This window comes from Colobus angolensis, unplaced genomic scaffold (genome assembly GCF_000951035.1).
Source record: "Colobus angolensis palliatus isolate OR3802 unplaced genomic scaffold, Cang.pa_1.0 Scaffold19, whole genome shotgun sequence".
Classification (NCBI taxonomy): domain Eukaryota; kingdom Metazoa; phylum Chordata; class Mammalia; order Primates; family Cercopithecidae; genus Colobus; species Colobus angolensis.
The window spans coordinates 8,440,896-8,468,086 of record NW_012115043.1 but is presented as its reverse complement, the minus strand read 5'-3'; the positions used below and the strand labels follow the sequence as shown (position 1 = coordinate 8,468,086).

General features: G+C 42.0%; 1 protein-coding gene across 3 annotated transcripts in view; it reads left to right on the top strand.

Moving 5' to 3' along the window:
- The first annotated feature begins 754 nt into the window (after positions 1-754).
- Positions 755-27,191, top strand: part of RAB8B (RAB8B, member RAS oncogene family) — a 77,509-nt gene continuing 51,072 nt past the window's right edge. The window contains exon 1 of one of the 3 annotated variants that reach the window (XM_011940434.1): positions 755-1,028. In XM_011940434.1, coding sequence (XP_011795824.1) covers positions 905-1,028 — 124 coding nt within the window. In that variant the 5' untranslated portion in view covers positions 755-904. The remainder of the gene's footprint in view (positions 1,029-27,191) is intronic. The other 2 variants (XM_011940435.1, XM_011940437.1) reach the window with 2 other exon arrangements.

Genomic DNA, 27,191 nt, shown 5'->3' with positions numbered 1-27,191 from the left:
TGCCTGCGTGACTTGTCACAGCGGTTATACAGCAGACCCAAGACTAAATTCAAACCTTACTCTCTAAATTCCCGTGGCCCGGTTCCCGCCTCACAGGATGCTTGCAGTTTTATGGGGCACAGACCCGTAGCACAAGGTTTCCCAGATTTAAAAATCCGTCTTCCTGCGAGGAGAGAGGAGCGATCATCGTAGCAGATTCTCTAAATACTCATCGTATTTGGCTCTGGTCTGTGTGGCTTGAAGAAGGGGGCACGAGTGAGGTTCGAGTTAGCATGGTAACCATTCTTTCTCAGCTCTGTGACTGAGGCGCTGCCGGAGGGCGGTTATAGTGGTTCTGGGCATGGCCTGGGGGAGAAGCTGGATAATGCACTCTGCAGATAACCCGTAGGCTGCGCCACAGCAGCGCCAAGGAAAGAAAGCATCTCTGCTCCAGGTCTCGGCGGAAGAGATGCGGGAACTACGGCGCTCTGATTCTGAGGTCCTGGATTTGGAAGGCGCCCGCACACAAAGAAATTACAAAGTTAAGTTCCGGCGGCTCGACCAGCAGAGTTCGAAACGGGGCGTCCCTTCCCAGCTCGGGTGGAAACGCCTCCACCCTGTCACCCCGCCCATAGCAGGTCTTTTATCCGCTGGAGCCGCCTGGACAGTCCGCATGGGGCACGCCCGAGGCTCCCGAGAGGAACTACAACTCCCATGAAGCCCCGGGGCGCGGGCGGTGATGACGAAGCCCTCGCGGATTGGCCTCACTGGGAGGGGCGCGCAGGCCTTCTCTGAGAGGAGGGGCGGGGCGCGGGGCGGAGCGAGCAGCGGCGGATTGGCGGGCACGCCCCCTCGCCCGCGGCCCCTTCCTCGCTTCTCTCCACTGCCTCCTCTGGCTCCCCGGTCAGAGGGCCGGAGCGAGAAGATGGCGAAGACGTACGATTATCTCTTCAAGCTGCTGCTGATCGGCGACTCGGGGGTGGGCAAGACCTGCCTCCTGTTCCGCTTCTCAGAGGACGCTTTCAACACCACCTTCATCTCCACCATCGGTGAGGGAGGGGCCGCGGCCCGGGACCGGGGAGAGAATTGGGGGGCGGGTACGAGGGGATGGGGAGAGGGCGGGGGGCGCTTGGGAGCCCGGGAGAGGAGATCCCGAGGACTGCAAGGTGGCGGGGGCACTGAGAGGGGCGAGGGCGTTTGAGGGAGAGGGGCGAGCGGGAACGTGAGGCTAGGGCGAAGGGGTAACTTGGGGGCAAAGGAAGGGGAAGGGGAACAGAGGAACAAGGACTAGGGGTATTGGGGGAACGAGAGGGTTTGCAGACTGACAGGGAGGGGTCTTTGAGGGACAAAATGTGTTGGGGGGAAGACGCAGGAAATCTCGTGTAGAGAGACAAGGGGATAGTGGACGTGTAAATGGATTAAAAGACAGGAGAGGAAGGAAATGTGAAGGGGGAAATGAGGGATGGGGCAATGAGAGGGATGTGAAGTAAAGGGACAGAGGACACAAGGGACAGAGAAGTGAGAACCAGGCAACTGGAAGGGAATTCAGGGGAATGAGCGGTCAGGAGGTGAGGGAGAAGGGGACGGCTGGCCACAGGAGGTCTGGACCGAGATGTCGTAGGAGGGGGCAGAAGAAAATTGTAGGTGGAAGAAGAGTTCAAGGGATCAGAGGGCGGAATGAGGATACTTGGTGGAGAAAGTAAAGGAGATCTGGGTGTGAGACAGAAAGGAAAAGAGGAAGCAACATCATAGTAAAGGGAGGTTGAGCAGAGAAGACAGAGGAGATGGAAAAGAGGAAATGGAAAGTAGTGGGGCGCAGGACTTGCTCCAGTAACTGATTACCGTGTTCTCTTTACTTCCTTTGGATCAAGTGCAGGAGAAAGCAAAATGTGACTAATGATGGAATAATGTCTGTAGAGCGTTAATTTGTTCTGTGAGTGTTAATGGATGTTAAGGGAATTGGTGACTTTTGGAAATGATGTGGTCAGGAAAATATGGTTCACCTCTTTACTGTGATCTCCTGAGAAGCAAGACTTCTCAGTATTTTAAATCCTTGGATTTGAATGTTTAACAACTTCTCAGCCAAGGAATTGATCTTGTGTTCTACCTGCCTCCCTGTATATTTTGCTTTGGTTCTAATTATTGTTAAATGAATCACAACATGTGATACACCTCGAAGTTACTTCCAATTGATTCAAGAGTCTTTCTCATCTTGGCTGGGAGCTGTCCTTTCTACTTTTGTACTGGAAGACACTGTGTTCAGGTAACAAGATCTCTTAACTTACCATAAACTGAAGACCAAGTCACAGCTGGTTTTAAGCTGTCTTAGAAGTGACCACCTTAACATCATTTCTCCTGTTAAATAGCTGCAGGTTAATTAAGTACCTTAAGAATATCTCAGCTTTTGGTTGTCTTGGTGATGTTTCTACTTTTGTCCTGGAAGACACTGTGTTCAGGTAACAAGATCTCTTAACTTACCATAAACTGAAGACCAAGTCTAAGCTGGTTTTAAGCTGTCTTAGAAGTGACCACCTTAACATCATTTCTCCTGTTAAATAGCTGCAGGTTAATTAAGTACCTTACGAGTATCTCAGCTTTTGGTTGTCTTGGTGATGTTTCTGGCCTCTAATAGTGGCTTATTTAGGCATCTTTCATATAGTTCTTACAGCATATTTCCCCATGAATTTCTGGGTTGGGAAATAATAGAGAGCTAGTGCTTTGGTAATACGAGTGTTTAAATGTTTGTGTATTTTTAAAAAAAATTTATCTTATTTTAAAAAGAGTATTTGGTATAGACCACTCTGTAAGTATTACAAAAGGCTATGGTTTGTTTGCTCATTCTGGCTTCTTTCATATAGATTGAACGGTCTAAAATCTCCTGGGTGTTATGATGTCTGAGCTTAAGGAAGTTTGAATTGCAAGTTCTTGGCAGTCAGTCTTGAGTGGGACTTTTTCTTTTCTGAAAAAGCAGATTTTAAATGTCATCTCTAAAGTATATTCCTAGGATTTGGTGGTAGCTGCTGGTACAGCAACTAAAGGGCGTTAATTTTTGATGTTGGTATTAATTTCAAAGCCTCAAATAATGATTTTTCATTGTTGAATGCATACTGCAGTACAGATGGTGAAGGATAAGTTCTAACAAGTTGAGTGGGTGTCCTTTTGTCCATTCTGTATTTGAGCCTCCCAGAAGTATCTCCTGCCTTGAAAGTAAGTGAATCTCACTGATGCTGTTTTTGTTAAGCTTCTTGGAAAACTTGCTTGTTTGTGATAGCTTTATTCGTTTTCTGTTTTTCCCTTAATTTTTGTCCCATGTTTCCGTTAAGGGTGTCTGCTTCCTTTTAAAATAGTACCTTTAAAATTTTTCATTTTGAAGAGTTCAAGTCTATCAGTGGATTTCAAAAAATGATGGAAATGAGGTTCTTTGGAGGGTGACAGCTATGAAGGCATGAAAACCAGTGCCCTGAAACAGATTAGAATAGGAAGTGAACATGAAAAGGAGGTGAATCTCATGTGAGATCTTGGTCTTCATATTTTCTGTGAGGTGGATGTGGTAAAAAGAGGCTGTGAGCTGTGTCTTCAGTTGACGTGGAGGAGGGGAAATCCCATACCTCTTATTTAGCCCCAGAGCTCCAACAGGAAGTGGTAGCACACTGCCTTCAAGCAGCAGAATTTATATACCTGAAACCTAATGCTCTGCAGTCAAAATTAAGCTGGGAAAACAAGGTGAATGTTAGCATCATTCTGGTTCCGCAGACTCTTCACTGATTACAAGTATAGATTTTGGGTGTTGACATCTCTAGCAGCCATTCCCTCCATGCCCCTCACCTCATTCCCAGGTGATCTGAAGTTATTGAGGTGACAGCCCATCTCCTCCCTAGTCATGAAGTACCTAAGTGTGTAAGTTCCTGTGCTTTTCTGACTGGGTTTTGATGAGGTCTGCCACAGCATTGCTGACAACACTTGATAAGCTCTGTGTCATACGGAAAAGATGCATTTCTTAACGCCTGGGGTTTGTGTGTATGTGTTTTGGTAGATATGTATGTGTGTCTGTTTCTTCCCATGAAGATACATTTTAAGTCTTAGTTTTGCTTTGTCAAAGTTTTAGTAGTTTTAAAAATGGGAATCTGCCATCTTTCGACACTGTTTTGATAGGGGTTCTGTCATCAAGAAGGGAAGGAGACAATTAGTCATTTTGATTACAGATACAGTTGTCTCGCAGATACTTTCTTCTTCTCACTTCTCTAAGGTCTTGCTATTGGCTGGGTGTGGTGGCTCACGCTTGTAACCCCAGCACTTTTGGAGACTGAGGTGGGAGGATCACTTGAAGTCCCGAGTTCAAGACCAACCTGGGAAACATAGCGAGACTCTGTCTCTACAAAAATACAAAAATTCACCAAACATGGCGATGTGTGCCTGTAGTCGTAGCTACCTGGGAGGCTGAAGCAGATCACTTGAGGCCAGGAGTTTGACACCAGTCTGGGCAACACAGCAAGACCCCATCTCTACAAAAAGTAAATTAAAAAATGAGTTAGATGGAGTGGTACACACCTTTAGTACTAGCTACTCAGGAGGCTGAGGCAGGAGGATAACTTGAGCCCAGGAGTTCAAGGTTATTACAGTAAGCTATGATTGCACCACTGCACTCCAGCCTGGGAGACAGAGTGAGATTCTGTCTCTAAAAAATAAATAGATAAGTAAATAAATAAGGTTTTGCTATATTCTCCGATATCGCAGATCCCTTCAATTTCCTTTTTGCTCTTTGAGGGGTGGTGGAAGGTAGATTTTATTTTATCCTACTTATTGAAGATCTTCTGGTATATCTGTCAATAATTTAGTTAACTATGAAGAAGGGATGTTTTATCCATTTGAAATTATTGATCCAGTGCCTAGGACCAACCCACCTTTCAGTTCAAATGTTTGAAAATTGAATTTTTTTTATTGGCTCTAAAAAACCCTATGTGATCATAATTAACATTTAATTGGCTAGAGTGGCTCACGCCTGTAATCCTAGCACTTTGGGAGGCCGAGGCAGGCGGATCCCAAGGTCAGGAGATTGATACCATCTTGACTAACACAGTGAAACCCCGTCTCTGCTAAAAAATACAAAGAATTAGCCGGGCGTGATGGCAGGCACCTATAGTTCCAGCTACTTGGGAGGCTGAGGCAGGAGAATGGTGTGAACCTGGGAGGCGGAGCTTGCAGTGAGCTGAGATCGCGCCACTGCACTCCAGCCTGGGCGACAGAGCAAGACTCCATCTCAAAAAAACAAAAAACAAACAAACAAACAAAAACACATTTAATTAAATGCCTGTAAAATGTAACATAAAGACAATTAGGAATGATAATACAGTCAGCTATAGATTATATTTCCTATGGGAAATGGATGCATTTTAATATTGATATGAGGGCATACCGACATCTTGAAATGGCTCTACACAGAAAAAGGTGCTGGCTGAACAAAAAGAGATAATCCAGCCCTGTCCTCTTGACAGGACAATCAGAGTTTCTTCCCTTTGCCATCTCTCTCCTGCCCTGCCCCCTTCTTCCTGTTAGGTATTTCCTGAGTGGTTTCACTATTTAGTATAGTCATAGCTTAACAGCAGGAAGAGTCTTAGATATTATCTACTTTATTCCTGTCCCAATTTTATAAATAAAAAAAATGAAAGTTTGACACCCTCAAAATTACACAGCTGATTATATAGCAGATCCTGTAGCGAAACCCCAAATTCAAGTCTGTGTCACTTTTCACAACTGAGCTGCTACTATTCCTAATCAGTATGATTATCCGCATTAATTCAAGTCATCACCTTTTCCAGGGAAGAAGTAGAGTTTGCACATACACCTTTATGTGAGGAAAGTTAAGACATTTCCATTTCGATTAGCCAAGTCTGTTCAGGTGAATAGCAAATGTTACTACAATGACTCTGAGTTCTGTTGGACTTTATACCGGAATAACTCAGCGCATAGTAGTCCTTTGCCCTTTCTTTCTGTGTCTATAATTTCAGATTAGGAGAAGAAAGTGTATCCATCATTAGAATTTCTTCCATACGTAAAGTAACTAATAAAATCATATGAATGGGGGTATGTTGGTAATTGTTGCAGCTTAGTCTCATCAGAGTACTTTTAGACATTTTATTCTGTAACATTGGATATTTTTCTTGGGTTCACTTTCCTTAAAATCAGGGGTTGGCACACTACAGCCCATGGGCCAAGTGTGACCTGCAGGCTGTTTTTGTGCAGATCACAGGCTAAGAATGGTTTTTATATTTGTTTAAAGGTTGTTAAAAACTAAAGCAATATGCACAAGAGACCATATGTATCTCACAAAGCTTAAAAATATTTACTAACTGGTTCTTTGTAGCAAGTTTGCTGATCCTTGCTTAAAATTAAAAACTGGTTTTGGTTGGTAGCATTTCAAAGCTTTTATCAAGACTTATTGACTGAAAAACAAACTTTGTCATATTTACATTTTTATCCAAGATGATATCAACATTTGGCTGAGCATAGTCCAGATATGTAGAGCAAGTTGATTTTCATTTTCATAGTTGTTTTCCTTGGTTTCAGCTTCTCAAACAAAAATATGCAAGGAACATGCAAGTTCGAATTGAACATTTTGTACATAAAGTCTTATTTTAATGTCATTGTGTTCTTTCAAAGCTGCCAGTAGATTTCCCATCTAAGTGATAGCTTGATAGTGACTCTGGTTCAGAAAAAGTCAAATTTAATACTTGATCATAAAGGGTTAAACTCATCTCTTCAATCAATGTTCTAGTGAATAAAAAAAGCCTTCCTACATATAAAGGGTGGACATGGGGAAACTGAGTCTTGGGTACAAATGTGGATCTGTCTGAAGAATGTGTACTTTAATGAAGAGCTTCACCAGCTGTTCTGCAGGCAGCAAGTCAGGGAGGAGGTTCTCTTGGCAACAGCAGCGAGATTGTTTGGATCCACTGAGAAAAGCTGGAGGGAAATAGGTTCACGTATTGTTTTAGAGGTAAATAAGTCTAGTCTGTGAGGACAAAGAAAAATTTAGCAGTATATTTTCAAATTGAATTCCATAACTGAATCTGAAAAGAACCATAGATCCTGAAGTGGATGGGTAGGGAGCTGTCGGCCTCAGGTCGGCTCTAGTCTAAGTCCTCCTGTCTGTGCCCAGCTCTGGACATCAGCTCTCCTGTGTCTGTTAGAACTGTTACTTGAGAATATTTTGCAGGAATAGAGTTTTCATAGCATGAGAAGAGGATTGGGGTGAGGATGGGGAAGTAGATTTTAGGTGACGAGTAATGTGGGGTATGATGTCACTAAGCTTCGGAAATGCAAGTAGCCATGGAAACATAAAAAGGGAAATTCAAGGTAAGATTATAGATTCTTACTGCCTAGGTTAGGGGTTGCAAACTCAACTGGGTCTGGTGGGAACTATGAATAAGGGGAGTGGACCAGAATGGGAAGCAGCAGGGTGTGATGGGGACCCTGGATTATATGTATTCCCCTCTCTGAGGGAGTGGCTGCTTTTTATTTGCAGCTTTACCATTGCCATCCTGGAAAATCATCACATATTTCAAGATTTGCTGAAAATTTCTCATAAAAATCGAACTTTATGGGCAATTAATAGAAACAAACAAAAAACAATGTGAGAGCCATTACAGTAAGGGCCAACCAGACATGTCTGTGGACTAGATGACGCCTGTGAGCAAAACAGGCATGGCCGTCAAGGATGTGTGGTGGTTACAGTACTTTAAAATAGATCCTTTATCAGAGCTGATAGTGACATGGAAAAGCCTTAAGTTATTTTCATTTTACAGGCAGATGAAGTGGACTGGCATGTTTGGCATTATGGAGATAGCGTGTTGAATTAAGAGCCATGGGCATCTGCTCTTCTAGCTTTGTGGGCTTTGGGGAGTCAGTTATCCTTCTAGGGCCTTAGTTTCTTAAAACATAGTGTAAGAATACTATGTCTACCTTTCAGAGTTGCTGTGAGCTCCTTAAGGCAAAAATCAAGTCATATTCACCTTTTAAATCTCCAAGGCCTATATTAAATGTCTACACACTGGATGAATGAATGGATGAAGGGATGAATTGTGAAAGCCCTATATGAGCTGTAAAGCATAGCTTGAATTTGTTACTCTTCTCTTTCACAGTATTGTAGATTATTAGATGATATTTGAGTTAAGATGAAAAGTGTTTAATTTGGACTCTTAACACAGGAATGTTACTTCCCCCAGTATAAAATGCTGCATATCTTTCCATAATCAGTTTTAAAGGGTTGTTTTAGATTATCAAAGATATTTCACTTATCTTTCGGTCTCCATAATAAGCTGTTTTAACACCAGCTTCCAACCCCCCACTAACATAAATACCAAATAGAAAATGAGTGAAATCACTGGGTTTGCATTATAAGAGCCATTTCAGCTTTGTCTCTGCCCATTAGCTTCAAACAATGCAACAGATGCCTGTTAACAGTTTCATGCCCATTTTTAATTAGCAGATGGAGATGTGTTTGTGTCTGTGTTCTGCCCAGCACTCATCTGAGTGACAGGGTAGTGAGTGGATTAGACCTGGACTGGGCGTTTGGGTTGAATAAGGCCAAATTCTATTTAAAAAAAAATTTATATAAATATTTTTATATAGACCCCTTGTGTATCTCACTGTAATAGCATATGTCTGTAGTGTTGATGTTTATGGTTATGTTTTATTCTCATCTTACGGGAAAAAATGATCATTTTATAGTTTAAATAAAGGGTTTTCTTTAGTCTTGAAACTGTCATGAAGTGACTTTCTTTTCTTTTTCTTTGCTTTTTTTTTTTGAGACAGCGTCTTGTTCTTTCGCCCAGGCTGGAATGTGGTGGGGCAATCTGCAGCCTCCGCCTCCTGGTCTCAAGCAGTTCTCCTGCCTCAGCCTCCGGAGTAGCTGGGACCACAGGTGCACAGTATCATGCCTGGTTAATTTTTGTATTTTTTTTTTTTTTTTTTTTTTTTTGAGACGGAGTCTTGCTCTGTCACCCAGGCTGGAGTGCAGTGGCCGGATCTCAGCTCACTGCAAGCTCCGCCTCCCGGGTTCACGCCATTCTCCTGCCTCAGCCTCCCGAGTAGCTGGGACTACAGCTCCTGCCACCTCGCGTGGCTAGTTTTTTGTATTTTTTAGTAGAGACGGGGTTTCACCGTGTTAGCCAGGATGGTCTCGATCTCCTGACCTCGTGATCCGCCTGTCTCGGCCTCCCAAAGTGCTGGGATTACAGGCTTGAGCCACCGCGCCCGGCCAATTTTTGTATTTTTTATAGAGACAAGGTTTCGCTGTGTTGTCCAGGCTGGTCTCAAACTCCTGAGCTCAAGTGATCTGTCTGCCTCGGCCTCCCAAAGTGTTAGCATTACAGGTGTGAGCCACCACACCTGGCTGAAATGGCTTTCTTTAAAGACCCATTTCAATATTTTGGCATAGTATGTTGAGGAATATACAAAGCTAGGATGAAAAATATCAATCCTGATGGATTGATAGTGGCTGCCAGGAATGCTGTTTTTTGTTGAGTTCTGAGGTCCTGTCTGAGCTCAGCAAGGCTGAGGGCTGTGATGGATTCCTAATGTCTGCCATGGACAGTAGGGAAAGAGAGGGAGGGTGGCAACTTCCTACACATTTGCTGTTTTCTAAAATGATTAGGTAGCTATTTGCTGTCCAACATGTTATGGCTAAATTTCAGTATTAGTAATATTAGTAAATAATTATTAGATATAGTATGTCTGGAGAGGTGCCCTTTTCCTATGTTCAGTTTTGTGTTTTGGGATTTTTCTTATTTTGAGTTGAATTAATAAGAACCTGAAAGGAGGTAGGTACATGATTGTCCTTAGAGGAAGAAATGAATCTGCTTTTCAAAAAAAGTCACTTAGTTGCTTGGGACTTCCTTTGGGAGGCCACATAAAGTGGTGGAAACAGTTTGGAAACCATTCTCCACAGCAGCTCAATTAGCTGTGATGAAAGTATTTTCTTGCTGTCCTCCTTGTAGCATTTAGCGTTAGTTTAACTAGGCACTTTGGTATTTACCTGTTACTGCAACTTTGGACATTTTCCAGGGAGCTCCCATCTTCCTCAGCCCAGAATTTTAATTCTTGGCTCTTAGGGAAAATGCTAACACTCTGCTTGTTATCATGTTCATCATATTTAGGCTTGCTACCACTGAGAAAGCCTGGATAATGGTGCTACTTGTGGTCTCGTGACAGCATTGCAGGATTTCAAAGCACTTTGCAGCAGCTCAGTTGGATATGGAATCCCATTTCATCATGATAAAAACCATCCACAGAGCTGTTAAGCAACATGTCGTGTTGCACGGCCTTCTGCTGGCAGAGCTAGGACTGGCATGGCTTCCCATATCACATTATAATTGTGCATATTTTGGTGAAGAACTTGGCGGTAATTATTTTAATAAATCATAGATGTTATTCTGATGTATAAAGTGGAAGGACAGTCTCTGAAGATGTATGGTCAAGTTTTAATGTGAAGTATTGGATGATATATTAGAAGCTGAATTGTAAATGCATTTCTTATGCAATATTTGTTTATCTGGAATGAATATTGCAGCATACTGTAATCTCCTTATACGCACATACATACAAATACACAAAATCCATTACAAAAAAAAAAGTTTGTGTTGTGAGATGTCAGTGACTAACCTTTCTGTAATTTGTCTATTACTTATGAATTTGGATGTGATAGCTGTTTATGGTTTTCAACAAGGAATCGTTTACTTTTTTTCTTCTAAATAGCTCTGAGTAAAATCTTGATACAGCATGGAAAACAATTCTTTATTGAAAGTTAACTGTTCCCCTTTTGGAACGACTCCAACCACTTTCTTATTTCACTGTCCATTAGCACCTCACCCATACCAAGATTGAGGGAGAGGGGATTGGGTTGGGAAGAGAAAAATGAAAACATTTCCCTTCCCCTATCTGTTTCTTTGGCTACTTGGTTCAGTCTCTTTTTGCTTTTGTTAGCAGCTGGAGTAAACTACTGGGTGAAGAGTTAGAAACGTCTCTGTAAAACAGTTTGAGAATTAATAGTGCCCTTTGACTTCTATTTTTCTCTTACATTGTTTAGAACTAGATAATTTTTAAAAATTGGTGCCTGTCTCAGTCATAGCCAGTAATGAACACAGACCAGGGTGTTGTCCATAAACAAAATAATTTGAGTTGTTCCTTTCGCTATTTTGTCTACATCATTTTGAAAATTTCCAACCTTATAGAAGGATGACAAATTTGTGGAAAAAGTGAAATAATTTCTTTAACATACACAAAATTCCATTATAATTAAGTTGAAAAACATGCATATATAAGTATATATAATATCATCAGAGTTGTGTCTTTATTTTGGCCCTTCAGCCTTCAACTTTGGGTTTTGTTTGTTTGTTTGTTTGTTTTGATACTTTGTCATCAGGCTGGAATTAGTGGCCTCTTGTGCACCACCACACCCAACCAATTTTTGTATTTTTTGTGGAAACTCAGCTTCACCATGTTGCCCAAATTGGTCTTGAACTCCTGAGCTCAAGCGATCTGCCCGCCTCAACCTCCCAAAGTGCTAGGATTACAGGTGTGAGCCACCGCCCCCAGCCAGCCTTCAACTTTGATAAGCACTATTACATTTTAAATTTATGTTGTGATCTTATTATATGATTTACCATTTTTTGTTCAAGTTATCTCTTAATTCTTATTTTAAAAAGTACGTAGGCCTGTGACAAAAAATTGGTTTGTGTTTTGAATTATTCATGGCACAAGCCCCTCCTGAAAACATCAGACTAGACTGTTTTCTGATCATGAAGGGTGAGTGCAGGCCTGGATGGTCTTCAGGTCTCTTCTGGCTGCAGCTTTCTGTGAGTCTGTGAAATCAAACAGTGTCTATAAAAGGGTTTGTCTTTTTCTTTCTTCAGTTAATGATTGTGGATGAGGATTCTTTGCACTGGTAGACGTTAGTGTTTTGATGACATGAAGACAGAAGAAGTAGCATTAGTTAATTCAAATAAGCCTGTACTGATCTTGTCAATTGGCTAAAATCTTTGTTGTACTAAAGAGATTGCTTAATGTTTTTGAATCCTATTCTTTAAAATGCTTTGGTTTGAGTAATAAAGCTAAACATCCCCAGAAAAAATAACTTCTTGAAAATTGTAAAAGTATTTCTTTGAGAAGAAATGTATAAAGCATTTTCAAATAGTCTCATTTTCTTTCTATAAAACATGGTGAGGCTAGGTACAGTGGCTCACGCATGCAATCCCAGCACTTTGGGAGGCCAAGGAGGGAGGATCCCTTGAACCCAGGAGTTTGAGACCAGCCTGGGCAACATAGCGAGACACATGTCACCGCAAAAAGAAAAAGTAAGACAAGACAAAAAAAAAAAAAAAAACCTCGTGCTGAGGTAGGTGAAAAATAGTCCAAAGTAATAGGAAGCCTTTTGCTGGTGCTAAATTTCCGTTTGCCAGATGTTGGGCCTGAGGCCTAGAGGCATCGGGGTTGCCCAAGGTCGCACAAAGCCTGACATTGAGCATTTGTTTTTTAATTTCAAATCTATTTTCTCTTACACCCCATCTGCCTTCATTTCTCTTGCTATGAAAAGACACTGATGGTCTGGCATACAGTCTGGGCGTAGTCAACATTTTGTGGGAGTAAAGGAAGGAATTAGACTAGGAGATCTGGGGTGCAAGTACATATTTGGCCCTTGATTAGCCTTTTGCTTTAGGGTTAAAAGGGAGTGACTGGGGTGGGTGAGGTTTTAACTAGATCTCCAAGAACCTCTTTCCTCCTTGCTTATGAAGTTGGGGGTGGGGGTACTCTATTGGTTTGTCAGTCAGCTACTCATGCCAAACATTAGATCATTATCATTTTCACTAAATTCACTCATTCAACACTTTTTGGTCTGCAAAATTTTGAAAGGGGAAAGAGTTAATGAGTATCCAGGCAATTTTAACACAATGATGAAAAAGGCTACAAAGGAGTAAATCTACGTGTTATGAAAGTGTGCAGAGAAGAGGTCGGGGAAAGATTCTAAGAGGGAATTACATCTCAGCTCAGATTGGACCCCGAAGGAGGAGTTAGTTGGGTAGAATGGAAGAGAGGAAGGAAGGGAGGCTCTCTGGGCAGAGCCACTCCTGCTCGCCAGAGAGATAGCATAGCCCTTGAAGGAGGAACTTGAAGACATCTTGTTTGATTGAAGCCTCAGGTAAGTGGGGGATTTGACAAGAGGTGAAGTTGGGTCATTAGAGGGCAGAAGGGCTTCTAACCTTATTCAAGAGCCTGGACTTTATCCTGGAGCAGTAGGGAGCCACTGCAGGATCATATATGGGGAGGCCAATTAGGACATTAAGAGACAACATCATTTGCCCATTCCCTTCACTTGGACCTTTGCGGTTTACTTTCACTTTCATAAGTACTTTCACTTATGCTATTACTTCATGTAAACTACTCAATAATCCTATGAGGTAGGAGATAGATATCTCCTTGCTGTAGACAAGGAATCTAAAGTTCTGAGAGGGTAATTGACTTGATTAATCAAGTAAGAAGCTAGAGGGGCCAACACATGAGCCTCGCACTTCAGTTCTAGGCTGTACTCTAGCCGCAACAACCTGTTCCTCTCAAAACAGGTGCTAGAGTTTTCCACGGGACTCAGTGTGTTGGGCACTTAGCCATGGGACCAGTCCCTTTCAGTGGTCTGTAAGAACTATTGAAACTGACCAACAAACCCTTGAGCAGTATGTTGAGTGGGAAGATGAAATCAACCTCTGTTTGGACAAGCCTGAGTAATAGCTAATGCAAACATGCATCAAGTTCCCTCTTGGCCCCCGGAGGTCAGTGGACTTGTGGTTTGGGGCTTTCTCCTAGTTTCTAACTCAGGCCCTTAGGAAGCAATCAAATATGTGTACAGCAGAATGAGGGGACAGAGTTTAATTATGAATCTGACTCTTTTGTGAAAAAGAAGCTAATTATATCAGAAATCTCAGTGTTGTCTGTCCACATGGGGACTGTTGGTTTGTTATGCTTTATACTGTTGGCCTTAGACTACTAAGTGCTAGGAACAGCCACCTTAATTGTGAGCTTCCTTCCTTTGGCAAGTTAAGTTTAAACTTTATGTCAGCCTGTCCTTTTATTTGAGGGTGAAATTTTATCTACTCTAGCTTTTGTTTGTAAAAACCTTGTTTGGCAAGGTTTTCCTCACAGACACAGCAGCACTGTAGACTAGATGAACACCTGATTTGTTTGAGTCTCTGTAATGCCAGTGTGATCCAGAAAGTGGGGAAGCCCGAGCAACTCAACTTTTGATATAACAAAGTCCGCTTGCTAAAATGCGTGAGCTTGCCTCATAGTTAAGTCTCTGAGCCCTCTCTTAGCCTTTATAGTCTTGATTTATGCAGTGGTCATTGGTTTCTCTATGGCCCCAAAGGATTAGGAGCAGGGCTGAGGGCCTCTTGGAGGCAGGCCACCAACATCGGAGAGGAAAAAGTGGCAGTGTGAGACTATAGAAGACATTCATTATATGACTTCGGACAAGTCAACAGTAAACTTCCTGGGCTTTTATTTTTTCATGCGTGAAAAGGAAATGTTGTGCTAGATACACTAATACAAAGTCTCTGTCCAAACTCTGATCCTAAGTTATAGCCAATGGACTCACTGACAAAATGGAAAAAGTAGATATAAGAACTCAAAATAATGGTGTAGCTAAAAGAACTTGGGCTTTTGAGATAGTAACTCCAAAGTTCAAATTCTGATTCTACAACTTCCTATTTGAGAGCCTCTGGCAAATTATTCAGCCATTTTCTTTATTATGAGAAGGATAGTAACTCCCTTGTAGGACTTTTATTTTGTTTTATTTTTTGAGAATTGAATGCTGTTACTGTGTGTATGATATGTTTGGCACATGGGAAGCACACACAAAAAGTGTGTGTAAATTTATATGAATGAAATCAGTCCCTAGTTCACTGAGGGTAGGTCCAGACAGCTATAAGAACCTTGGTAATCTTTGGGGGCTTCATTGTTATAGCACTTGATTTTAATAAGAGCTAACATTTATTGAATGCTTACTGTATACCAAATTCTAGACATTAACATTATTTAATGTTGTTGACCCATTTAATTCTTGCAACAGCATCTTAGTTGTGTTCTGTTATCCCCATTTTCCAAATGAGGTAATTGAGGCACCGAATGGTTGAATAACCTTTCAAGGTCATATAGCTAGTAAATGGTAGTGTAGTTCCAGAATCCATTTTTAACCGCCATGCTTTTTTTCTATCCCAGCAGTGACTCAGAAGTATTTTTTCTGATTCATTATCTTCAGGGAGGTGGTATGGTGCAGGGTGAACTGTGGGTGCCATTCCTTACCAGCTGGGTGACCTCAATGAGGTTTTTTAACCTGTGTGGTCCCTTAGTTCCTCTTCTCTGCAGAGGATTGTCATGAAGAGGTTGCATGAAGTACTGTGGTAAAGCATTAATGAAGCACAGGGCCTATCACGCAGTCAGGCTCAGTATATGGTGAGGGTTTTTTTTTTTTTAAATCCAGGTAACATAAGAAGCACCTGTTAGCATGAGTTCCGTACAAAATATGAGTGGGAGCATTCATTTTGGTTACTTAAAGGAATGTAAGTTTTCTAGAAAATTACTTCTTAATAAAGTTTAGGACTCCATGCATTTTACAAAGCTAGAATTAGAAATATATGTCTTTAAACTCATCCCCAGAGTGATGATGATTATCCCGTACATCAGCGGGCGGAAGGAGGCATTGAAAATCAGCCCGTGACCTCGGGTGCAGCATGTTACTGTAATGTAAGGAGCAAGTTCTTCCAGTTGCTGCAGACTCTCAGGGCATCTTGAATTCCTACTTTGGGTGAAAACATAAACAAAAAACAGCGTAGAACACCCTGTCTAGAAGGGACAAATGTTTCCATTTAAATATTCTGGTTCAATACCCTCTGTTAGGGCCCTGAATTTTAAGTACAGTGAGTTTCTGAGTGAAATCTCCTGAATTTTAATGAGTTTGTTTGCATACATGAATTCAAACAATACATTAAATCTTAAAACACGGAAGCTGATTTTAATGGAGTAAATTACCCAACTTGAAAGTTAGTTAATAGGTTTTTCTTTCCCTAATAATCAAGGTGATACTTCCATCTCAAAAAAGTCATTAATCATACTTTTACAGTATCAATACATGCTGTTAGTTTCTTTTTCATCTTTAAACTGTCTCAAGAGATTTAGGAAAATAAATGTGCATAAGTGAACATCAAGTGTGATTCCCTCCCTTTAACACTTTTTCCCATACAAGGATGAGGGCTGGGTGCAGTGGCACGTGCCTATAATCCCAGCACTTTGGAGGGCCAAGGTGGGAGGCTCGCTTGAGTTCAGGAGTTAGAGACCAGCCTAGACAACATAGGAAGACCTCATCTCTACAAAAAATAAAAACATTGGCTGGGCACGGTGGCTCATGCCTGTAATCCCAGCACTTTGGGAGGCCGAGGCAGGTGGATCACCTGAGATCAGGAGTTTGAGACCAGCCTGGTCAACATGGTGAAACACCGTCTCTACAAAAGAAATTAGCCGGGCATGATGGTGGGCCCCTGTAATCCCAGCTACTTGGGAGTCTGAGGCTGGAGAATTGCTTGAACGTAGGAGGTAGAGGTTGCAGTGAGCCGAGATCGTGCCATTGCACTCCAGCCTGGGTGACAGAGTGAGAATCCATCTCTAAATAAATAAATAAAAATAAATTAATTAATTAAATTAAAAAATTAGTCAGGTGTGATCATGTGCCTGTAGTCCCAGCTATTCAGGAGGCTGAAGTGAGAAGATTACTTGAGCCCAGGAGGTTGAGGCTACAGTGAGCTATGATGGCACCACTATACTCCAGCCTGGGCAACAGAGTGAGACCCTGTCTCAAAAAAAAAAAAAAAAAAACACACACACACACACACACACACACACACACACACACTGGATGACAGTTGGTAGGAACAATGGCATGAAGAGCCTCAAGGCAGTGTAAGGAGGACAGATTTTATTCTGACTATAGTTACGTTCAGGAAAGTGACACATTTTATTTTATTTCTTTGCTCTGAAAACATGTCAGTTTCATAAGAAGTGACACATTTGATTTATAATTTTAAAAGCAGTTTTAAGAGAGTTTATTTTGAAGTTTAATGGCACTGAAAACCCATGCCATGAAACTCTCAGGTCCAGTCTGTTCCCTAAAATTTTGTTGTACCCAGAGAAGCATATTGTAAAAAATGTTCAGATGGTGAGAGTTTTACTTTCTTATAAAACATACAGATTTGTGATGGGGAATTCAGTTCATGGGCAGTAAAAGCAGTGAAATGTGCCTTCATGGTGGAAGAGCAGGAGCTTTTAGGGCCTGTCACACCCAATTGGAAGCTCCTGGAGGACAGGAACTATGACTGGCCTCTTCAGAGCTCTTTTATCTGGTGCTTAGGCACACAGTATCTGTTTTTGGAATAAGTGAACTAACACCATGTATTTCCTTCTGAGGAATGACTCTTGGGCTCCTGCAATAGTGATATCTCCTCCATTAGCACATACATATGCTTCAAAGGATGTGTAATTATCACCTATTATTGCCTATGATCTTTTTCTAGATGTGAAAACAATAAAATCAGCCCATTTCTTTTTTTACCCAGAGTATTTATCTATAGTAGTAAATGCCTGCTAACTTCATTTATGCCACACATAAATATGTACAGTTCCTAGTGCAGAGAAGGCCCTCAGTAAATGTTTTTTTAATGACTGTGCAGTTGATTGCTCATAGCAATCGCCTTAAGTCCCAGCTGTTGGTGTCTCACTGAAATCATAGCAGAAGACTCCCCTCTCCCCCTCATTTTCCTGAAAAGATCCCTATTCCCTAACAAATGCTTTCCCAGCATCCTTTCTTCCCTCTCTGATTTCTGGATATTTTCACCTTTCCTTGTTTCTTTCGCCCTTCTCTCCAAGGAGCCAGTGCTAACTTGTTGGTTGGTATGCTTGATGTAATAATACCTTCCCACTCTCCTGGGACCTGGCCCTGACAGTCATTCCCCTCCTCTCCTCCATCCTCTGTCTTCTTTGTCTAGTTCTCTGCTTGCCCTTTCTGCTCTGCTTTCAACCCTGTAGAAATCATCCTCATTCTAAATAGGATATCCCGTAAACTCACTACTTTCTCAAGTCACCCATCTCCCCTTTCTCCTTCCTTGTTCCTTGATTTCTTGAAAAAGTAAGTCTTGTCCCCCATCTCCTCACTTATTAACCCCTCAAGTCCTGCTCTGCCCTCTTCAAAACTGCACTCAGGTCATCATGACCTGCTTATTAACAACTGACCAGCGGTCCTTTCTCAGTCTTTGTCATCCTTGGCCTCTCAGCAGCATTTCACACTGTTTATTATCTGCTCCTTGAAACTCATTCCTCCCTCAGCTTCCAGGAATTGTCTGCTCCAGCATACTTCCTACTCTTCTAACCGCGCCTCCCCTTTCCATGGGTAGTCTCATTTTGCCTTTTAATGGAAGTCACTTCCAAGTGTCTGTTCTCTATGTTTTCCTTTTTTTCTCTTTTAGAAATTAGACACTTCAATAAAATTTGTAATTATGCCCGTCTGTGTGATTATTGCATTAATGTCCGTCTCTCCTGCCAGATTGTAAACTCTGCGAGTGCACATACCAGATCTGTCATGGTTCTCATCATATCCCTAGCTCCTAGCGCAGTGCTGGGCACGTAGAAGTGCTCAAAAGCTCCCGCGTGGTGATAGAGCTAAGCTTGCTCTCTTCCACGTGTGACTACCCAACTTTCTGTTTCCTCCTCTTCCCAGCCTCTCTCAGACCCCTCTGTGTGCATCCCACCCCACAGCTGGTTAATTTCCTCTTTTTTATCTAGTACCCTTTCATGAATTGTCATATATTTTTTAACATTTTTTTTTTCTGGTATCTAGGCTCAAAACCTGGAAGTCATCTTTGACTCTCCTTTTCCTCAATTTTTTTTAATTTTTTTGGAAAGGGAATCTAGCTCTGTCACCAGGCTGGAGTGCAGTGGCGTGATCTTGGCTCACTGCAACCTCTGCCTCCCGGGTTCAAGCGATTCCCCTGCCTCAGCCTCTTGAGTAGCTGGGACTACAGACACATGCACCACCACACCCAGCTTATTTATTTATTTTTTTTGGTATTTTAGTAGAGATGGGGTTTCACCATGTTGACCAGTATGGTCTCGATCTCCTGACCTCATGATCTGCCGACCTCAGCCTCCCAAAGTGCTGGGATAACAGGTGTAAGCCACCGCGCCTGGCCCCTTTTCCTCAATTCTTATGTACAATTTGTTGCCAAGTCCTTTCCATTCTTTCTTCTGCCACCCTAATTTAGGCCCTCAATACCTCTCTCCTGGACTTTGCCATATCCTCCTAAGTTACCTGAGCACTTCCAGTCTCATTTGAGCAGTGTCCTTCCCCAATTCCATTCTATACACTTCAATCAAATTAGTTTTAGAGCACAGCTCTGATGATCATATAAATCCCTTATCCCTCCCTTAAAAGTCTTATTTTTTACTTTGTCCACTGGAATATATCATCGTTGGCCTATCCTTCCAAACTCCCTACAGTGTGGCTGCAGCTGTATCTCTCTCTGCTTTTTACAGGAATCCTAAACTGTAATCTAGGGACCCTCCACATCTGTGCTGGGTGGACTGTGGCCACATTTTCACCTGACCAGTGTAAGGGTGTTAGAGGCCCTTACATGAGAAGAAATATCATTTTTAAGTCTCTGAGATGATGTGCTTCTTACATTTTTGGAATTAAAATGCTCCTTTACTTATAAAATGCTGGTAGTAATAGATGGTCATTATCTCACTGTCATTTGTGAAAGAAAAAAACTATTGTAATAGAATTCTTACTATTTTGTTTCTCTAAGGGAGATAAGTTTTCTCCCTAAGCAAACTTGATGAAATACACAGTGCCTGACTTTCACCTTCTTTTATTCTCTCTGTCACCACTTTTTATTCTCCCCCGCACATTTTACTAATTCACAAAATTAAGAAGTGTAAGATTAACTGCTCTACTGCTCTGCCCAGAATGGCAGGTTCCAAGAACACACCTCATTTCGGCCTGTTGACATCTGTCTTTCCTGACGTTCCTCATACATCGCTTTCTTTATGAGGCTATCTCAGAATTGTCTCCCTTCACCCCCCAACCCAACCACCAAGATGCTTTCTCTTTCCTCAGTGGGACTTTGTACTCTGTAGTACTTTGGTCTTTCATGTGGCACTTAACACGTTGTTCCTGTAAGTAGAACCGTCTTCCTTTGCTTCCCCAACCCTCCACTCCCACAATAATTTTTTTTTTTTTGAGAGGGAGTCTCCCTCTGTTGCCCAAGCTGGAGTGCAGTGGCGGAATCTCGGCTCACTGCAACTTCTGCCTCCTGGGTTCAAGCGATTCTCTTGCCTCAGCCTCCCGAGTAGCTGGGATTATAGGTGCCCGCCACCACACCTGGCTAATTTTTTGTATTTTTAGTAGAGACCGGGGTTTCACCATGTTGCCTAGGCTGGTTTTGAACTCCTGAGCTCACACAATCCACCCACCTTGGCCTCCCAAAGTGCTGGGAGCCACGATAAATTTCTTCAGGACAGAAACATGTTTTGTCTTTATGTTCTTTGCATTGCCAAATACTGTACTTGGTACATATTTGGTGCTTGAAAAAATTGTCATTCAACTGAAATTTCAGGATGATATTATGAAATAATTTGATGAGGCCGGGTGCAGTGGCTCACGCCTGTAATCCCAGCACTTTGGGAGGCCGAGGCGGGTGGGTTACCTGAGGTTAGGAGTTCGAGACCAGACTGGCCAACATGGTGAAACCGTGTCTCTACTAAAAATACCAAAATTAGCTGGGCGTAGTGGCAACCGCCTGTAATCCCAGCTACTGGGGAGGCTGAGGCAGGAGAATTGCTTGAACCCGGGAGGCGGAGGTTGCAGTGAGCCAAGATCACCCCACTGCCCTCCAGCCTGTGAGACAAAAAGTAAAAAAAAAAAAAAAAGAAAAAGAAAAAGAAATAATTTGATGAAATAAAACTGTCATTTTCTAGGGAAGGGAGCCTTTAAAGGTACTAGCTTAGAATTTTTTTTCTGATGATTCTGAAATTAGAATTATAGTCGCTTACTGAAACATGTTAGGAATGATTGCTCGTTTATCTTTTTTTTTTTTTTTTAATTTAAGTTCTGGGATACATGTTCAGAAAATGCAGGTTTGTTACACAGGTATACATGTGCCATGGTGGTTTGCTGCACCCATCAACCCGTCATCTACATTAGGTATTTCTCCTAATTCTCTCCCTCCCCTTGCCCTCCGCTCCCCGATAGGCCACAGTGTGTGATGTTCCCCTCTCTGTGTCCACGTGTCTCATCATTCAACTCCCACTTATGAGTGAGAACACGCAGTGTTTGGTTTTCTGTTCCTGTGTTAGTTTGCTGAGAATGACCATTTATTTTTTAAAGAAAAAATAATCTTAGACTGCAACTCTAGACATCTCAGAGTGGGATTCAGGCCTGCTGTGGTTGTGGTGGTGAAGTGGAGAAGTTGCATGTTTCATTGGCTTTCTTTTGTGAAAAGTTGATTTTTATTTTATTTTGACAGAAGAGGCCCTAAAAATCTTCTTTTTCCCCAGGTAAGAGGCTACAGTTTCTTTGCCTCTGGCCCTCGCTAGAGCTGTCAGTGCCCTGTGAACGTTGGCCTGATTTAGACAATGAGGCTTTCTCTGTGTCTTTGAGAAAGCCATCTTTGTGCTGCGCACAGCACTGTCACTTTCATTCTTCATTACAAAATGTTTCCTTAATGAATTTGTTTTTTCTTCCTGCTTTGTCTACCTCTACTCTTGCCCCTAAAATCTTTTGTTACTGAGATTGAATTGTGTGAAAGCAAACCTGGGTAAGAGATAGGTAGTGCCACAGCTAGGCCTCCTGCTGTCTGCACAAGGGAACCTTCGGTGCTGTCCAAGTACCTTCCACCTCCAGCTTCCCAACCTTCTGTGGATCATTTTTCCATTTTTTCCCACCAAAGCACTGAGACAGTTTTGGACGTGGGGAATGTGGCAGGGTTTCTGACATGGAAGACCCTGAAAGGAGCAGGAAGTGTGTGCCATGGCCTCCCCCTGACTTTTCTATTGAGAAAGGGGTGGGCAAGTAGTGGGTGGTAGCTGCAGCTGTGGGCAAGGCCCATTCTTGGCCTTTTTTTTTTTTTTAACTAGGCTGTAGGCTGGTTTTTATTGAGTGGCTGGTATGCAAATAAAAGATGAGAAATGTAATTGTCTTCTAAAGAGAACAAAGGGAAATTTAATTGTCTCCTTAACATCACACCACAGGCATTTTCTAGCAGCATACTCGAGATACTGTGTGGTGTGGTTCTAATTAGCTTTGAAGAGCCAGAGCTCAACTCAACCTGAGGAAACCTCTTTTGCCAAAAGAGACCACTACACAACGGACCCATCAGAGCTCTTGCAATATCAAAAGATAAACAGCAGGGAAAGAGTTTGGGAGAGGATTCTATGGTTGGTTTGAGATGTGTGTCTTATCTGCAAAAACCCAAATAAAAGTGAAAGACCAGCTCTGCTTTTATTAGCTTAAGTGTTCTGTGTTAAAATCTCTTATGGCCTAACTTTTCTTTTTTGACAAGAGAACAAATAGTAGAATATCCTTTGTAGATCGGAAGTATAGAAATTACTGAGAATACTGGGAAATGCTTCACAGATGTTCCTCAAACTACAGCCAGATTGAGTGAATTCTTATCCCTTTCTGTGTTCGGAGGTTGGGAGATTATTGTCTCACGTCCTGGGATATTGTAACTGTGTTCTATCTACCCCAGACTGTATAGGTTCACCATCTCTCTCATTGAGATTCTTGTTTAACCCTATTATATCCTTAACTTTGATGGCCATTAGAATAGGAAAGAATGTTTAAAGAAGCCTTTAGAGAGAGCCATAGTTTGATATTTCCTTTATAAAGCTTCCTGATACTGTGTTTGGTATTTACTTTCTTTAAATGTATTTTCTTAAAAGTACAGGTAGTGTGGTAGAGTTCAAAATTAACGTCCAGTTAAATTTAGTCATAGTTTTGGTGGACTTTTTTGCCAAGCACCACATTTTTCTTAATATTGTCACATATTGACTGACACTAGTCAATTGTGACTAGTGACTGGTCATGATAGATATTGATAGACATCTCATATCTGTCATGGCTGAAGGGGAGTTGCCCCTACTTGATCATTCATCATCATGAAGAGCCCTGTGTTTTTTTCTTTTTTTTTAGAGACAGGATTTTACTCTGTCATTTAGGCTGGAGTGCAGTGGCGCAATCATGGCTCACTGCAGCCTCGACTTCCCAGGCTCAGGTGATTCTCCCACCTCAACTTCCCAAGTAGCTGGGACTACAGGTGTGTCCCACCATGCCCAGCTCATTTTATTTTATTTTTTAAGAGAGAGAGTCTCTCTATGTTGCCCGGACTGGTCTTGAACTCCTGGGCTCAAGCAGTCCTCCTGCCTCAGCATCCCAAAGTGCTGGGATTACAGGTGTGAGCCACAGTGCCTGGCCTAAAAGCCCCATCTTCCTGAACAGTGCATTGTAGTCTTTCCTTCTGAGTTGATGTAGAGGCATCCTTGGTGTATAACAAGCAAAGCATGCTGAACTAGTTCACAGCAAAACACAGACAACGAAAACTTGATATCCAGGTTGTTCTTGGATAGGTCACCATGTTTATCAATTTTTTTTTTTTTTTTTTTTTTTTTTGAGACGGAGTCTCGCTCTATCGCCCAGGCTGGAGTGCAGTGGCCGGATCTCAGCTCACTGCAAGCTCCGCCTCCCGGGTTTACGCCATTCTCCTGCCTCAGCCTCCCGAGTAGCTGGGACTACAGGCGCCCGCCACCTCGCCCGGCTAGTTTTTTGTAATTTTTAGTAGAGACGGGGTTTCACGGTGTTAGCCAGGATGGTCTCGATCTCCTGACCTCGTGATCCACCCGTCTCGGCCTCCCAAAGTGCTGGGATTACAGGCTTGAGCCACCGCGCCCGGCCTCATGTTTATCATTTTTAAACATCTTGGGTTGTGAGATAAAGTTGTTAAGAGAGGGATTGCACCAGCACATTTTTCTGTTTCAGTTCATGTTCATCTGACTCATATTTATTCTATTCTAACCTCATTTTGTGTGAAAATTTTTGTACTAGAAAATTTCACTTTCAGTTAGGGGAGGGGAAATTCTGATTGGGGATCAGAAGAGTCAAGATGTATTAGTGATAATTTGGCATCACTTTTGATTCAAGGTAAAAACACGGGATCCCTAAAAATGTTGTAAAGTACAAAGTGATTCATATAACTAGACAGGGGAAAGGAAATGTCACTGCTGAGCTTTACTGTGGGAAGAGGGGGAAGTGAAGGAAATTATTACAAAATTTTTGTACGTGATGAGGAGACAGCCTCTGGACTTCCCCAAATATTTCCGTATTCCCTAAAACAGCTCTAGTGAATCGCTTCATGATTGGTGTATGAATAGCAAGACACTAGAACTCTTAAACTCGATCTTGAAAGGCCCATCTTCGTATATAATCATCCACAGATGTCCGTATGTGATTATATATTCCCATAGTGAGGCAATGATAAATGTAAATGAGAACCATGATATAATTTTGCCTTGCTTGCATGCACATTTTCAGAATATAATTAAAAGCACATGCCACTGTCAGTAGTTAACTATGAGGTTTGTCTTAGTTTTTTTTATAAGACTTTGGCAGAGTCCTAAAGCATGTTTTACTGTCTAAGTCCTCCCTCCCTCCCTCTCTTCCTCCCTTCTTTCCTTCCTTCCCTCCCTCTTTGGAATCAAAAAGGAACTCTCTAGGTTCTGACTATTCTGTTTTCAGAACTAGGGACAATTTTAGCTTGTACACAGATTAATTTTCATTTTTCGGCTTCTCTGCTGGTACCTGAAATTGTAACTAAGTTATTACTAGATGATTCCTTTCTGACTTCTTCCTTCAAATAAAATCCAATGAGGACAAATGTCTTCTAGGTACTATTTCACTACCAAAACCGGGTGGCTATGTGTGGAGGGGGACATGGCGTGAAGCAGAGGTTAGGCTAGGGGTGCTGTTATAATGTAACTGAGGTCAGTTGATTGGTGTCTATGTGGTTACTGTACTTATGCCTAAAACTGGAATGTGCGCCTCTTTTAAATTCAGTAGGCTGTGCATTTATGACTATAGATGATACTGCTTTCTTTTTTAAAATAATGATAAAAGCTTAAGTTGTAAATTTAAGTTGTAATATGGACAATTAAAAAAAACCCAAAACAAAACAGTCTTCCTTCTGCTTATGGGGAATTCCTACATGAGTTCTTTCCAACTGCTTTTGTTTATATGAGTGTTGAAACTTAAAATGAGTAAATTCTGTCTTCCAAATAATTTTCTACATTTTCCATTTATTCCAATCTCTTATGTCTGCTCTCAAGAACAAAACAAAAGTGGTTTCCAGGCCAGGTGCGATGGCTCACGCCTGTAATCCCAGCACTTTGGGAGGCCGCAGCGGGCGGATCACGAGGTCAGGAGTTGAGACCAGCCTGGCCAACATGGTGAAACCCATCTCTACTAAAAATACAAAGGTTAGCTGGGTGTGGTGGCGTGTGTCTGTAATCCCAGCTACTCGGGAGGCTGAGGCAGGAGAGTTGCTTGAACCTAGGAGGTGGAGGTTGCGGTGAGCCGAGATTGCGCCACTGCACTCCAGCCTGGGTGACAGAGTGAGACTCCATCTCAGGAAAAAAAAAAAAAAAAAAAAAGTGATTTCCTTCTCTATACCAACATGTAAAATGTAGAAATTTCCAGTGTTTAAAAATTCTGATTGGCTCTTCCTTTCAAAATATTACAGTGTGGGAGGTAAAGGATCTAAATGCAGTTGTCTAAGAGTTTGATTTCAGTTTAAAAAAGAGTTCACCAATGGTGTTGAATTCCTTGGAAATGGGTATGCTCAGTGTCTTTTTCTTTTTCTTTTTCTTTTTTTTTTTTTGAGACGGAGTCTCGCTCTGTCACCCAGGCTGGAGTGCAGGGCCACAATCTTGGCTCACTGCAGCCGCTGCCTCCCGGGTTGCAGCGGTTCTCCTGCCTCAGCCTCCCGGGTAGCTGGGATTACAGGCACATGCCACCACGCCTGGCTAATTTTTGTATTTTTAGTAGAGATGGGGTTTCACCATGTTGGCCAGGCTGCTTTCAAACTCCTAATGTCAGGTGATCTGCCCACCACGGCTTCTTACTTGATCTTAGCCATAAGGCCGAGAAGCCATCCACCACGGCTTCTCAAAGTGCTGGGATTACAGGCGTGAGCCACCATGCCCAGCCCAGTTTCTAACACTTCACAGAGCTTTTGCATCTGACAGTGGATGTGACCAGGGCGGGTTCTCTTGCTTCTAATTTCAGCAGCAGTTCATTTCTCTTTTTTAATGTAACCCTTGAGCTGTGGGGGTTAAAATCTGCTTCTGAGAGTTCATGTTTCTTATCTTTTCCTCCTAAAACTGCATATAGTGGTGTTCTCCCCCCAAAAAAAGAAACAATAAAAATAATTTCCTATGGAATACATATACGGTATTTAATTTTATTTTTCTTGTTTACTAAGGTCTTTAAAATTGAATAGGGCATCTAGAGCTCTCTGTTCTCAGACCTTCCACCTCATTCTTATGGAGGCAGGCGTTTGCAGTCTCCACAGGATTCTGAGCTCCTTTCCCATTCCAGACACAAGAGATACTTGCTGTTGGCTATTTGTGACCAAATACCATGTTTGTCACAAACTACCAACAGGGGCTTTGGGAATCTGAAAGCTGAAGACATCACTCTTGATAATTCAGTCCAAGGGCCCTTTGTCCCTCATAACCATCCCTTCTCTACTGGGATTTAGACCTTTGCCTTTCTGCATCTGATCATAGTCTCGTCGTGAAATGTGAGTACTTTCATATTAGATCTTACTCACTGATGCATTGATTTTATTTTAAAATTCATTTGTATACTTCTATACTGCTGATTAAAGTGTTCCAAAAATCGTCCTGGTATTTTTTACTCAACTGCTGATTTTTCAAAGATATTAAATGAAAAACTGCCTTCTGGTCAATATCAAGTTTGTAAAGAGTAAGTAGTTTTTATGCTTATGTAAAAATTTAACCAGTTATCACTGTATCTTTGTCATACTGTATTTCTTTGTAGTCTTTGCAGGAAT